Source organism: Athene noctua, chromosome 7 (assembly GCF_965140245.1).
Source record: "Athene noctua chromosome 7, bAthNoc1.hap1.1, whole genome shotgun sequence".
In the NCBI taxonomy this organism is placed as follows: Eukaryota; Metazoa; Chordata; class Aves; order Strigiformes; family Strigidae; genus Athene; species Athene noctua.
In genome coordinates this window covers 31,665,821-31,681,023 of record NC_134043.1, presented here as the reverse complement: position 1 = coordinate 31,681,023, position 15,203 = coordinate 31,665,821, and the positions used below count along the sequence as shown (strand labels likewise).

The 15,203-nt window shown below is 41.8% G+C and overlaps 1 protein-coding gene across 4 annotated transcripts in view; it reads right to left on the bottom strand.

Moving 5' to 3' along the window:
- ERBB4 (erb-b2 receptor tyrosine kinase 4) overlaps positions 1 to 15,203 on the bottom strand; it is a 648,261-nt gene that overhangs the window by 197,547 nt on the left and 435,511 nt on the right. For all 4 annotated transcript variants that reach the window (XM_074910349.1, XM_074910351.1, XM_074910348.1 and 1 more), the window contains exon 5: positions 1,958 to 2,023. In XM_074910349.1, coding sequence (XP_074766450.1) covers positions 1,958 to 2,023 — 66 coding nt within the window. The remainder of the gene's footprint in view (positions 1 to 1,957; positions 2,024 to 15,203) is intronic.

Genomic DNA, 15,203 nt, shown 5'->3' with positions numbered 1-15,203 from the left:
TCTCTCTGGTATTACTACATTAATCCACCAAATCAGTTCACTTATCTGAGAGCAGTGCTTTGTAGAGGTTGAGACCATAGGAGCTGATCCTGCCACATGGACTTCTGCAGCCACACAGAGTCTAGCTGGCCTTTCTGACTCTACCTAAGGCTGGAGCCTCTGCTTGCTGGAGCCAAGGCCTTAGGCAGGATCTTATCATCCTTGTATAACTGACAAGGTTTTACAGTGTTCTTGGATAAGCTAACCACATAAGGCCTGAATAAGTGTATTCAAGTTGGGATGAATTACCCAGGTTCCTACAGAGTTACTAGTTTTAACAGACAAACAGGCCTCTCATTAGGACAGAGAAAGAACAAGCGTTACTCAGTTCTAATCATGATATAAAATAATTTGGTCAGCTAAGGTTTAAGTCCCTTTCAATTATCTACTTCAGCACATAACCTTGATGTAAGGAGGCTTTCTCAGCACTGACATCTTTGAGGCTTTCATAAAGACTGCCAGCAAAGGAAGGAGACTTACCGGCTTGATTCAGATAAAGAAGAATCTGCTTAGCATCACTGTACTTGGTTCGCTATACAGTTATTCCTACAACCTATACTAAACAGTTTTTAATCATACCCACAGATAAAGCTCAATATGAATATAAGAACATGTTAACTTTAGCGGAGCTGTAACTGTCACCAGCTTTTCCAGCTACATCAGCTGACACTCCTGACCAAAAAGCAGCACCTGGCAGGGTGGCGGAGCCTCTGCAGGCACACAGCTCCATTGCCTGTGCCCCTCACTTTGCCATTGACAGCAGGTCTGCTTCCATTTCCTGCTTGTGCTCCCTCATAAAACGTTCATGCCAACCTGTCCGTCCACCATTTCCAATTTCCTTTTATCTCTTGCTCCGAGTAGTCAAAAAAGCGCATAGTTGTGCTGTTCCTAATATTTAAAAAAAAAAAAAAAAGACAGATGACATTGGGCTCTCATCAGTTGAGAGAGTTAGTTGGTGTGCTCGTTTGATAGAGGTTAATTTGTCACAGTCCCTTTCCTCCTATCTACAACTCAGCCAAGGAAACAAGAACAAGCTAGAGCAGTGCTCTCTGGGGGAGGTATGAGCATTCATTTCATTTCCTAGGAAGAGCGCCTCCAGTAAATGCAACCGATTTCCACCCTCCTAAGTTTCAAAGAAAGCAAATGTAAAGGATAGCTCTATTCCTGTAAGGGGGAAAAGAGAAAAAACTTGTAGGAAAAGACAGCTCTCTATTTTCTCCTCTTTTATATTTGCTAATATTGTGACGGCACTTCTAGCTCTTTAGTGCCTATCTGAAGGAGCTGAAAGCACACAAGGAAGAAACTCTCTGAATATAGTTCCTTTTTACTCATTTTAATGCTCTCTAAATTCAAGAGGACAGATAGACATTGTGAACAACCCTTCACTTACTACTTTTTTCACAAAAAAAACTATTACTCTTTCTTTCAGTACAACTCAAATACATTCTTAAGTTATTATAAAGAGAACAATTCTGCAAGATAACTAATATTCCTAGGCTTCCACTGGAATTAAGAGTATTTTGGCATTAGGAACTCTGCAGTGTCAGGCCATCATTAAAGATCTCCAAATCTGCTTAGCAGGTTTTTTCTATTCCTGCAGTATCCATTTCAGTGTATTCCAAAATAGCCATCAATATTCTCAGGAGCCATGCTCCATGTTGCCGCCAAAGAGTGAAAAGAAAATTCAAGTGTGCTTAAGCATTTTTGGAAAGCACGAGGGAGGAAAGAAAAACATAAATTCACATGGACGGAAAAAAATGCAGATCTGTTGGTAAAAACATACAGAAAAAAAAATTCAAATACTTCAGAATTGTACTAAAACCAGAATTTGTAGTACGCCTTCACAATTTCTTAAAAAAATAGTATCCCTTTTACATTATTTTTCAGCCCTTTCTTTCTCAGAGTCTTGCATACTTACAGGTCTGGCAGTGATTCTCTGTGGGTCCCCAGCATCGGCCTGTGCAGGACTTGTGGCATCGACCACCTGCAGGACAGACAGAAAGAGAGAGAGATTAGAAATGTGGCTTCCTTCCATTTCTTCAACATCCAGCAGCTGCTGAAGAGGAGGGTCTGCCTTGTCTTTGGAGGTTGAAACACACTGCCTGTAAAAAAGGCCCAGATAAATAACCAGGATTGGTGTCAAACATACATGAAATATGACTACTAATCCAAGTGCTCTATACCCTAAATACCTCTCTGCTATGTATAATGACTGGGGCATTTTAAAACAAAAAAAACAGATGAACAAGTCTGGAGGACTGAGGAACAATTTCATCACCCGGTGCTTTTATTATTGCTCTCTGTGTTCTTTCCACAGAAGAGATGGCTGTGCTAGAGAGGATGTACATCTCATGTTCAGTTTCATCTGAACAATGGGCTGACACACTCAATGACTCTGATTAAAAGCCACCTCTCTCTCTCCCCCTAAAGCTTGCATAATCTTCATGTCTGATACCACAGAAAAGGAAATGTGTCCTGTGCAACCACTTAACCCCAGCAACAGCTAAGTTCACGGGACTTTTGTTTTCTGGCTGGTGGTTCTCTAATTGCTTGTGGTTGTGCTTCTGAAGGATCTTTGTGTTCCTTCAAAACCTAGAGGTGATGTTCTACATCGTCCTTCCACATGCTGACAGGTTTAGTCCTTCGAGAAAACGAACTGTAGGTGCTTTCATTGTAAAATACAGATGGAGGAGGAAGAGTTAGCAATGGCAGCTTTTATAAACTATGTAGTAATTAGTGACTGAAACCCCTCTGGACTAAAGAGGGAGTTGAGATCACATCTTCCATTTCATGGCTAAATGCTAACCACTGTGTGAGGAAATAGAAAACAGGCAGAACAACTGGCACATTCTCCTCTTGCTTCATTTTACATTATTTGAGAAGACATTCAGACAGTCCCATGCCAGTCCTGACTGAGAGTCAATGGAGACTTCATTCCACAGCTCCCACCCAGACGGGGCCAGAGCTTAGTCACACTCCTGCTCTCAGTGCTTCTCCTTCCCGAATGCCAAATGGTCCCAGAGCACACCAGGAGAACCTGCCTTACTGCACCCTCATCCCGAGCTGCTAAAAACCTGGTGTGGCAATGCCTGAGGTGTTAGCAGCTAAGCCCCCTTTAGATCCAGCCAGACCTGAAGGGATGAACTGAGAAACGCAACATAAACATTGTCAAAGACTATGCACAGTCCTTATTGCTGCTTTTTTGACCACAGGAACCTAACCTGGTCTTTGATTAAACTTTTACTCATCACTGAATACTGCTGAGATCCTATTAAGCCAATTTCCCCTTTGAACCCGATCCAGAAGTTTACCTTTCAATCTTGTATCAACAGCAGCTGCTGTTAACACTGCTCCATTACAGTAAATCAAATACTTCTCACATACCCTGATGGGAGATAGCATTGGTGAAAGTGCAGAATGTCTCTCAGCTAAAGTCGGAACCCCCAAAAGAAAATACTGCTCCTTTGCTAACAGTGTGCTTATACCTACGAGACATTATACAGCTGAGCAAACCCACTGTGACGGTCGTGTAAAGTCGGACTTTCTGTTACTACTTTTTCAAAGCTAGTGTTCTTCCCTCAGCACTCGCACAGCATTCATGGTGCTATTGATGATGCTGTATGGTAATTACCATGCTGTATGCCAACTACCTTGTTAAAACTACCAGCTCCTTGCTGCATTCATGTTCATTTAAAGCAATTATACTTAGTAAGCGTTGTTGCTGACATCACCAGCACATAATTTGCTGTCACATTCTGCCATCTGTTTATTTAGATCACAAATGTACTATAACTACCTAATGCAAACTCATTCTGGCTGACAGGGAGGGGACTCCATCTGGCACGAATAATGCAACTTTAATCAGTAATAATGATTATTATGATGATTATTAAGAGACTACTGAAATTCTGTGCAGAAAGCAAATACATCCATATTGATTTATAAGAATAGAAGTTTTAAAAGAAAGTGAGGTAAACAGAAAATTAAAGGAAGAATTTTAACAGAGGCAGCTCAATAAGATATAGTTAGTTTTTTGATTTTAGTGCTGGCTCAACTGAATAAATGGTCCCCAGGAAGTACGTTTTATAAAGTGGCTATCCCTGGCCAACAGAAGGAGTGGGAAGAAGAAGGGGTATGGCTCTGGGTGCACATTCAGTTTACCTTTTCATCACTTGCTTTGCTTGATCCTCACCTGAGACAGAGCATTTGTGCTGGGGGCAGCTCAGGAGGAACTGCAACCCATGGATAACAGAGTCTCCTCTTGCAAGACTCTATTCTATGCTTGATCCTTCCCGACAGTCAAATCTCATGCTTGTCTAGCTTAAAGGGTCTGGAGTTTAGGGAGAAAGCCAGAAGCCTTGCAGCTATAGATGCAGTATAAAGCACTGCACAGATCACTTGTAATCACATATTCCTGAGGCAAGAGTTTGGCTGCTTCTTCCTCTGTCTGTCCCCATATTCTACCCCCTTCCAAAATACACTGTATGCACTGGGTTTTCCACTGCAATACGTGCAGTGAGATAACAGCGAAGAAACTTCAAGCATCCCTCCAAGTGATCTCTAACTAGAGAGTCCGCCCACACTTCTGCAAAAGCTACACTTCAAACAGAAATCTTCATATTTGAAACTCCTAGCTGCTGAGCTGATCCTTGGTATGCAACCACAAATGTATTCAGCCACCTCTACTCCTGATGGAAATAAAAGCGATCCAGCATCTTCAAAAATAATTTAAAAAAAAATTTTAACTTGCATGCCTGCTTCCCCGTACATGACTTTGGCAGTGTCAGATGATCATTTGCATTTAAATAGAGATATTTAACAACAAAGCAAGAAAAGGCTGCCAGTTTCCTTTTTTCTCATTGGGAACTCAAAGTGTCTGTTTCATTGTTTTCACTTTTCTTAGCTGCACAAACACAACAAGGAGCTGAGCTTGTAGGCAGCACACCTCTGAATTGCACTGTCACGTGTCCTTTTGAAGGTCAAGCATACTGAGAACTAAAACCAAAAAACCCCTCCTCCTTCCAAATAGCATGTCTATATTGGTGTGTTTGTTTAAAAAGAACTTTTTTCGCTCTCAGTATGAACTGGTCCAGATTCTGCCCTCACATAACTCAGTATTTCACTTGTTTTTCCCCACTGTAATAAGGATAGACTGCTTACCCATTAAAGATCAGCTCTGTAAATCTAACACCAATACAGTCCCACGGAAGTCAACATAAGTAGTCAGGGTTTTTTTCTTTTCTAAGTGAGATAAGGAAAGGAAGAACCTGGAAAAGTCTCCTGCCCCATTACAGATGTGATGCTAGAGTATATTTCTGCTCCTGAATAGTAGCCTTGTTTTGCATACATGATGACATTTTATTCATTAGATTGCAGAGGAGGAGGGAAGGAGTTAAAAGAAGGCTTACATAATTTTTACAGGGTTTGTTATGAATTCCAAGTTTAGAAAGGGCAGATTCCCACTGGAACTGAGAATTAATTTTGCTTTGGCAAATTCCACGCAGAAAATCAATGGCTCATCTCCTTGGCTCGTCTTCCCTTGGCCAATACTACCGCACCAGATCTTCATTATGGACTCTGGTGCAGAGTATCATTGTAACTTCCAGAATGGAGTTTTATTTGTGGGAGAAGTTTCTGCTCTCCCAGCTGGGGAAAGTCACCAGCAGAAGACGTTTGGTCACTAGCTTGGGAAAGACCAAGGTTACTTCATCCTTGTGCTTTCCTGAAAATTGAGAGGGGCTTTCCTTTGGCTTCAGACTGCCATTATTATTTCAGGAACAGTAAACCCACAAAGGATTAAGTTACTGACAAGACAAGAAAAATCAAGTCCTCCTCTTAGCTCTAAGCTCAGTGTAGCACATAGAAGAAATGCTGCTTCTTCCCCATCAGCTGTGCCAGCTGCCTCAAGTAGACCTCTCTCAGTAGGAGAAGGAAAACAGAAATAAGAGAAGTAATGGTCTCACTTTGCACAAAGCTTGCATTTACAGACGGTTTCTATCAGGTTAATAAATCATTAACAGATGTTAGCATAGCTACAACACGCTGATACTGAAGTGTGAATAAACACAGCCAAACTGAAGTGGCTTTGATGGTTATAAGCCATGTTTATAAGCAGCCTCTTATGTAACAGTCTAAAATAATCGATTAAGTATCAAAACACCTATAAATAATTTATTAGCTTCTGTAAGCTACTTATAAGTTCATCCTTCACCTAAAAAATTCAATTCTGCAAAAACTCTAGATACCGTGTAGATGTTTCTAGGCATAACTAGCCCTAAAGTCCAAGAAGTTCCAGTTATACTTTGCAATAAGAGGTCCCAGTCTCTTCTTTACATTGCTTAGTAGGGTCAGAAGGTTTAAATGCGCTTGTGTGTTGCTTTTCTAGGCAGCTAAAACACCTTAGTTTTATGTACAAAGAGATAACAAAATCAAAATATAATTCAAACACCACAGCACAGCATTAACGAGAATTAAAGATACTATTGTTGTGATGGATTGTTCTGCCTTTATCAGGCTGTAAAGCCTTCCCTGTCCTTGTCTGACTATTCTTATTGTCACACATTCATTCACTCATTCACACTTCTTTGTTAAGTAAAAATCATTTTGCATTTTCCACCAGCCCTGTGCTAGCCTTCAGATCTCTCCTATTGATTTGAAAGTAATTACCTAACAGAGACTCACACTTTTCAGGATTTCCTTTCTTTATGACAGGAGAGACACATGTCGCAAAAGAAAGTAAAACTTTCTGCAAAAGAAGAAAGCGCCTTATGGAAATGTCTATTGACCATTTTCTCCTCTCTGTAGAGGCATTATGGGATACAAAAATCTAAGGGTCTATTCCTCTACTGCTGTCAAACTGTTGCTTTCACTGATGTCAGATGAATTCTCCTCAGAACGTATTGCCAAATAGTTTTCCAACACAGGATTAGTCCCATAAAATTCAGGCTTTTCTTTAACATGCTGTACCTGCACCAATATTGCTACTTTTATTGTGGTAAATGGCAGCACTTCGACTGACCTTTCTGTATGGTACCTGTACCACATGCCCAATAGAGGTATCCTGCACAAATATTAACGAGATCCCTTTACAGTGAAAACTTGCATAGTGTTCATCAATGATGAGTACTTACACTGTGAAAAAGCACAACACCTTTTCTGGATGCTACCACCGTGCGTAGGTCAAAGTTTTCTAGTGCGCACCCCCTCACTACCAGGTGTGTGCATCTGGCGTAGGGGGACCACTGGGGCTCAGTAATGGTGAAAGCAAATTCCCTCTAATGATTGCTTCCAATAGGGGCTTCCAACTCTGCCATTCAACCCTCCTATCTTCCCCTCATCTTCCTCAGTAGATAAGAAGAGACACGCACACAAATGGAGAGAGACTCAGGCACAGGCAGTTGAAAAGAAACTGGCATGAGAAATTGATCTGGGAAATGAAAACAATCCAAGAGATTTGCCCTGAAAGACAGGCACGGGGAGAGATATGGGGACAGTGTGAGGGAGAGCCAGGAGAGGGAAGAGAGATAAAGCTCAACCAGCACTGAAGAAAACAAAAACTGTATACCAACAGGGGAAGTATTTTCTTGAGCAATGTGGGATGGAGACAACCCTTGCATGTGCAAAGGGATCTGTTGAGAACTGCAGAATTACAGAGAATCGCTAGATATGCTGGTAGCAGACAGTTTTGATTTTAAGAGATATTGGCCACCAGAGGTAAAAGAATAAATGGAAAGTCAAGAAGAGCATGTCAGCAGCACCGAATGGGCTCAGGCCAGTGGATTCATATCTATCGCTGACAGCTCTGAGCTGATAGGAAGTTCACTGTAACGTTAACTTCAGCTGCTACAGAAAAATGTCTTCAGGCCACAGTAATGACTATGGAAAGGGACCCGAGGGGGGGTAATGAAGACACTGGTTATTTTTCTTTGCCTGGAACAGGCAGCGCTGGTAAGGCTGTATGACTCGATGCATTAATTGAGGGTTTAGTCATCCACACAAAATAAAAACCTTCACATATGACATAGTCTAAAACTTTACACTGATTAAGCAATTAGGAGCTATTAATTATCACTGCTTATAGCTGTTAGCACAGAGCACTGTAAGTGAATACCCCCCACGGTGGTGGAGAATTAGTTCCAATCAGCATCAAATGCCTTTCTGAACACACACACAGGGATCCTGAACAAACTGAAAGTCATAGCTGGAAGGCTAAAAGAATAGGTCAAGTCATACCTGCTGCTTGGCAGGCTCATCCAGAACAACAAGTCATTGGGAATCTTGTAATCATTATCGTTAAAAAAATATATTCCCCTCCATAAGATAAGCCATAGATAGCTGCCCATCCTTGCATACTTGCAGCAGGACCTCATCTCCTGAGCAGCAGAGCAGCTTGGTCCATGTCAAACAGGGGTCTACAGTGGAGTCAAACTGAAACACCCTCCCTCATATGGACCATCCTCAAAGCACACAGATCACAGCCATGCCATAACCCTTCAAAATACAGGGGTAGCTCTTATTTTCCCTTTCCTCTGTGCAGAAGAAGATGATGTTCCACCATCTGTAGATGTTAACACTCAACTAGGATGTGGGGTTACGCATCCCTCTTTCTCCTTTGCTTACTGTGATGAAGACTGTTGCCTCCCAGGACAGCAACCCAAGAAACAGACTACAGGCTGGTCTCTGGAAGGGGAGAGCATAGAGCAGGCAGCCATCCCTACCCATCAATGACAGCTCTCCTGACAACATCGGGAGCTAGCTGGTCCTGAAGGGAGAGAGATGGACAAAGAACACAACCACATTCGTGGGTTCTTCCCCCACAGCTCAGTGGTTATGATCACTGGAGAAAGGATACATCTAAGCATCAGTCCATATCCCTAGGACTATTTCTGTATTTTACCTGATGATTACTTAATACTCAGAATTCAACAGAAGGAATAGAAAAGACCCCAACTCACATCAACCTGGGCAGTTTCCACTGGGAGGTGGGAGATAGGAGGTACAGATCTGAATGCCTTCACACAAGGTAGGAAATCGAACTCTGGTCCCCCACATCCTTGGGAACTCCTAAGCTGCTAATGTATTTCACAGAAGGGGAGAAAAGTCCTTCTTACTGAAGAAATTTGAGTGTGAGCAGAAGACATGTCTGTGAGAGGAAGGCAGCAGGCAAGTAGGCACTGCAGATTCCCATCAGGCAGAGACCATAAAAACACCTCCTGTGTCTTTATATTAATTTCATCTGGTTTGCTCCTGGAAGGTACTACTTTAATGGGCTCCCTCCTCTGCATGGGGGTGCCCAGAAATGCATGAATTTCTTATCTAAGGAGCAGCCATTGGGATACTTAACAATGCAACACCCACACCCTTCCTCACCCTAGGCTACTGCCCATTAGCTCTCAGCTCAGGTGCTTTTTATTCTCACTCATAGCAACAGGTGCTTCTGTTTGTGGTGTAACAACACACAAAATTAAAAAATACAAACAAGCCAAGCAGGAGTTACTCCTACCAAACTCAGCAATCAGATGTACACCCATATCAGTGCCTGTAACAAATCTTAAGCCAGGTATCTGTCCCTAGGTGCAGCAGCAGATTTACTGCCCACCGCATAATCTTGGCTGAGAGCTGAAGGATGCAGATACAGGTTTCTTTTTTGGACACTGTTCGAGGAGATTTTCAAAGGAGGTTCTCAACGACACACTGAGAAGTGCCAAAGCTGAGGGTATTCTTGTGCTTGTTTAAAATCAACTCCTCACCCCTCACACAGATCAAGTCAGTCAATACCACGTAAGTCAAAATAATGTCCTGTAATAATGTTCCTGTAATACTGCCAAAGCAGTAGAAGTTTGAACAGAGGCACATACAGTTTTCATTTTTTAAACAAAGTAATAATGTCAAAGAAAGAAAATGAGAAGTCAAAATGAAGTTGCTTTTAAAATTAATTTTACTTTTTCTTGATGCCATGTAATATTCCTAGAGTCTGCCTGGGTGCAGTTAGGTCTGCTAATATTCTAACCAACTTTTGACTCAGAAAGAAAAGTCCCCATTCCATAAAATCTGGAGTCCCGTTTTAGACAAACTTTGGTGAAGTATCTTAATATGCTTATTCAAATGTAATTGCTTATTCAAAATGTATCTCTGGCTACTTGAAACAAAACTAATTATTACAAAACAATACTTGGGCAACAGAAGCCCCTTCTCTGTTGGAAAACAATGCTTGGGCGTATACTCTGATGTTTAGATTCTGTATTTGCTAGACACAAATATTCAATGAAAATAACCATACAAACAAATTTCAGACTGCAATTTCCTGGATAATCTTCAGCTATCAGCGATAAACACAGAGGTTATGCTTTGGACATTCTGTGACTAATATGTAGGTGTAATACGATGAATTTAGTATGAAGTTGTCTTCATCTGTAGCAATTTCTATAAAACCACTTGAAACCCCTGGATTAAGTATCTTACTCTGCAAATATTCCCAACATTTTCCCTATGCCAGAACACTTCACTGATGACGGCTTTTGTGAGTTTTTGAAAGTAAATTACAATTTCCTACAAGAGGACCAGAAAGAAGCTTTTGAGATATGAAGCTCCTTTGAATACTAGCCCAAGGAGAAATGAACGTGGAGATCCCATACACAGGGACAGAAAGCGTGAGGGACTGCAGGAGCATAAAATATACTCTTCTTTTTGGCCTTGATACTTACTATACCTTGCTTAGCTTCCCTTCTAGTCACTCACTTTCATTTGAAGCCACAGCACTCACTCTCCTCTTCCCTGCAGAACATGTGAAGGGATCAGAGAGAAGCCCCCAAACAAGCCCTGGCTTTGAGCAGAGCAGTGGGCCAGAGCTCTTTAAGCCAGGCTGTCCACAAAAGCAGGTCAGGGACTTTAGTGGCAGTTCTGAGAATTTCTGCTAAAACAGTCATGTGTAACAAAATCCTTTAAAAAATGCAGCTATGATGGCAATAAAGGCTTGGGGTGGGTTTGTGTTTTATGCAAGCAACAGAATAGTCTACTGGGAGAAGCCCATCACGATGCTGGCTGGCTAGTCCCAACATTGCACCCACCAGCTGCCACCGAGCGATACACCTACCCTTGTGTTCTGCACAGCAGCACCAACCAAGCCCCCTCTGAGCTGGTGGCTGGTACATGCATCTTGCGGATCTAACAACAGACAACTTCAAAAGGGTGGGAGGCATACAGCAGCTTCAAGAACCAGTAGATGCAAGTGAACAGCTGATTTTAGTCTTTCTTTTCTTCCTCTTTCCCTAAGCAGCTCTTCAGAGGCAGCTAGCTAGAGCAGCTGGAGCTTGCTGTGAAAGACCAATTCCACCCACCTACCCACTTGCTACAAATCTGCCAATTACCAGTCAATTAGACTATTTTAAATATTCAGAGTATTTGGGGTTTATTTCCCACTTTCAAGAAACACTGGTGTTTCTGATAAAGCAAGCTCCTTATAATGGAAAGGGATGCTTTCATTTAAACCAAAAGTGTCTCTCTTGTGCAACATACTGCTTAAACACCAATCTGCTTATGAACAGGTGGTGCACAGTAATACATTATACACACACAGGTTGCCATTAAAAGATAAGCATTTACCAACAGTGCCACACGTTATGTGGAGCACTACTTAAATTCTGTAGCTAAAGAACTAGTGCCACTTTGTAATATTTTTTACATCAGCATGGCAACCTGTGTCACTTGATGGGTGACTTTTACCCTGTAACTGCTGTAAGAAGGAAGGCAGATACCCTGTAAAACAGGTCAGTACTTTGGCAGGGAGGGAGTCAGTTTGGGCACTGGATATTTTTTATCTTTTTGAAAAATATATTTTTCACCGCAAAGAGATGCCCATATCAGAGGTTCTTCAGAAACTGTTAATGCTGGCTTTCTCAGTGCCCTCCTTTCCATGTCCACGACTCCTAAAAATCCTCTGCTTTGTAGCAGTTCCCTTGCTAGGTCCCTGGATTAGGCTCTGGCAGCCTAAGGAGTTCTGTCCCTCACGGCATTATTTATTTGTATTAGCTGGGTATACTTGTGTTTGTTACTTACTTTTTATTCAGTGAATTCAACTGTTAGAAGCATTGTATTTCCATTAAATACCACGTCTGCCTGCCTTTCAAATCTGTTTCAAGGGCATTTGCCAATTGACAAACCCCTTCTGAAAATGCTGGCTGAAGGTATTTATTAGGAAACTAAACTGATTCCCTTTATTCAAAACACAGTGTTCTGGGTTGAGGAAAAACATTACAAGCAACTTCAAGCAGTTCAGCCTGCCATACGAATGCAAAACAACTTTATTTTATCACTGGATTTCATGTATTCCTCTATCTTCAGTTACATATGCTTGGCAAAAACTATTCTTTAAAATAAATGTCTTCTGTTATTGTATTTGCCTTTCAATTCTAGGTAAAGAAATAAATTCCATCCTGACTAGATATTCCTTAATGGTACGAAAAGCAACCTCCACATATACTGAACAAAAGGTGGTTGGGGGACTTTCTGGCTGTCTATATTCAGCTCTGATATAAATTTTCTTTCCAACTGAGATATCCATGGAACTGTAACTGCTACTAAAATGCAGTGCTGCAAGCCCTTGAAGTGTGTTCCACATGGAAGGAGCTTTCACAAAACGGTTTAGTTATTTGTGGCTTTTTATCGAAAAGAACAGCTTCTCCTCCTGGCTTTGCCATGGTGACACCAGCGGCAGGGAACATATTCTGTACGGAGACCACCTGTCTGTGGAGGCCCCATTCGCTGGTCTCCAAACATACATTTAAAATGTTAATTGAACTTCAAGTAATAACCTCAATGAAAGGTTATAATTTAACAAACTCTGCAATAACAAATGTCTTCAGGGTATACTTTCTGGAATGCCATTTTCTCCGTAGGTAGTTTCCAATTTAGATGTACACCAGAAACGATACACCAGCTATTCTGAAAGTTGGCTATAAGTGTGAATTAGTCACTTCCCTCTTTTCTTGTTGCCAACATACAGAAATATACTGCTGTTACTCTGGCCTTCTGTAGAGCAAAATCCTTGTGCTTTGAAAAAGCACAAAATATCTTGCAGGAGTAACTGGACGAAACACATCTCACATGTGTCTTGGTACTAGGGCTTGGGGGTTTGATTTACACGTGTGCTGGTTTTGGCTGGGATAGAGTTAATTTTCTTCATAGTAGCTAATATGGGGCTATGTTTTGCATTTGTGCTGGAAACAGTGTTGATAACACAGGGACATTTCGGTTGTTGCTGAGCAGTGCTCATGCAGAGCTGAGGCCTTTTCTGCTCCTCACCCCACCAGCGAGGGCCTGGGGGTGCACAAGACGTCAGGAGGGGACACAGCCGGGACAGCTGACCCCAACCAACCCCAGGGATATCCCAGACCCTGTGGCGTCATGCTCGGCACAGACAGCTGGGGGAAGAAGGAGGAAGGGGGGGACGTTTGGAGTGATGGCGTTTGTCTTCCCAAGTCACCGTTACGTGTGATGGAGCCCGGCTGTCCTGGGGATGGCTGAGCACCCGCCTGCCCACGGGAAGGGTGAATGAATCCCTTGATTTGCTTTGCTTGTGTGCGCGGCTCTTGCTTTGCCTATTAACCTGTCTTTGTCTCAAACCAGGAGTTTTCTCACTTTTACCCTCTGATTCTCTGCCCCATCCCACTGGTGGGATGGGGCTTAGTTGCTGGCTGGGGTTAAACCACAACTGCCTGTCTTCATTATTTACATGGAATTGTCTCCTGTTACAGGAGCATCTCCTTGTGTAAAGGAAAACTTTCCTTGTAATTATATCTTGACTCCATTCAACTCTCCCAAACCTTTACTAATCAATGGCACTTGCACACTTGAGGGAGAGGACTCCATCCCCCCTTCCACTCTGATGCAAAACTCCCCATTTCACTGGTGTGGCTTCCCAGTGGAAGCAGGACTGGTCCTGTACCACAGTGTTTTGGATGGTCCAGTTGAAAACTGGTGTGCACATGTGTAGCATTTTATACAATTTAGTCCACAACATAACTGAGAACTGGTAGAAGGCTGGGACCTTTGGGAGAGATTGCAAGGACCTGAAGAACACCTATTTTTCATAACTATCACATAGTTACTTCAGAATTAAATACCCAATGGTTTGACCTGAGTATAAGTTGCCAGATAAGTCACTGTATAAAAATGATCCTTTTCTAATATTGTGACTAGTGGTAAAAAAAAATGAGTTACTGTGCTCTGTGAAGAATTACAAGGTCACTACCGAACATTAAATCAACAGGCTGGCTACCCGTCAGACCTCATTCTGTAGCTGCAACAAACGCCATACACAAATTCACCTACATCCCTTGCGAGCAACTCCAAACACAGACTGTTAACACCCAGTGGGGAACAGGGCTTGTCACTTATACAAAATTCCACGCAAATATCAATTTATGCTTTATGTGAAACATACTACAAGAATATACACTGTATGCTGAAAAGGATGTATGTGTATCCATGTGGCTGATTTCTCCTATACCAATCTAGAAAAATGTAAGGAGCTTTTGGCCTTAAACTAGTCTGACATAAAGAGACATTTCTACTAAGCTAAGTTTCTTCCAAATTGTTCTCATTTCTGCAATATTTTAAAGAAGTATTTTTTTAGAAACTGTGTTACTCCTTTTGCTAGCATGTGGAAAACTTGCAGTAGAACATGGCCCAGCAAATGCTCAGTTATCAAGGCTGATGGAGTAGAAGGTTAAGCTAAATAAAGCAACTCACAAAGACAATATAAGAGAGAATAATTAAGAAAGGAGGGTGGGGTGGGGGGAAGTATATGGAGCCAGCAGTGAGTCACATCAACCAAATACATACTATACAGAGATATGTATGTCAAACTGAGCTATAATGCTTCCAAACACATCTGCATTCCAGTAAGGTCAATCACAGCCTGGACTGTCTGCACCAGGAGAACAGAGCTGACTTCATAAGCAACTGTGCAGCTGGCTAGTCCATTTTCTGTTCCTTTAATTAAAATGCAAAGCACTGGCTAAATGGTAAACATTTAATTAGATTTGTCTCTATGTTTCAATATTAATAAAACACATGAAAAATGCATTAAGAGCCAGCTAATTGGGAGCTCTCCAAAAGTAGCTGTAAATGAGCAATTATCATACAATTGGGGTGTGGTTCTCCAG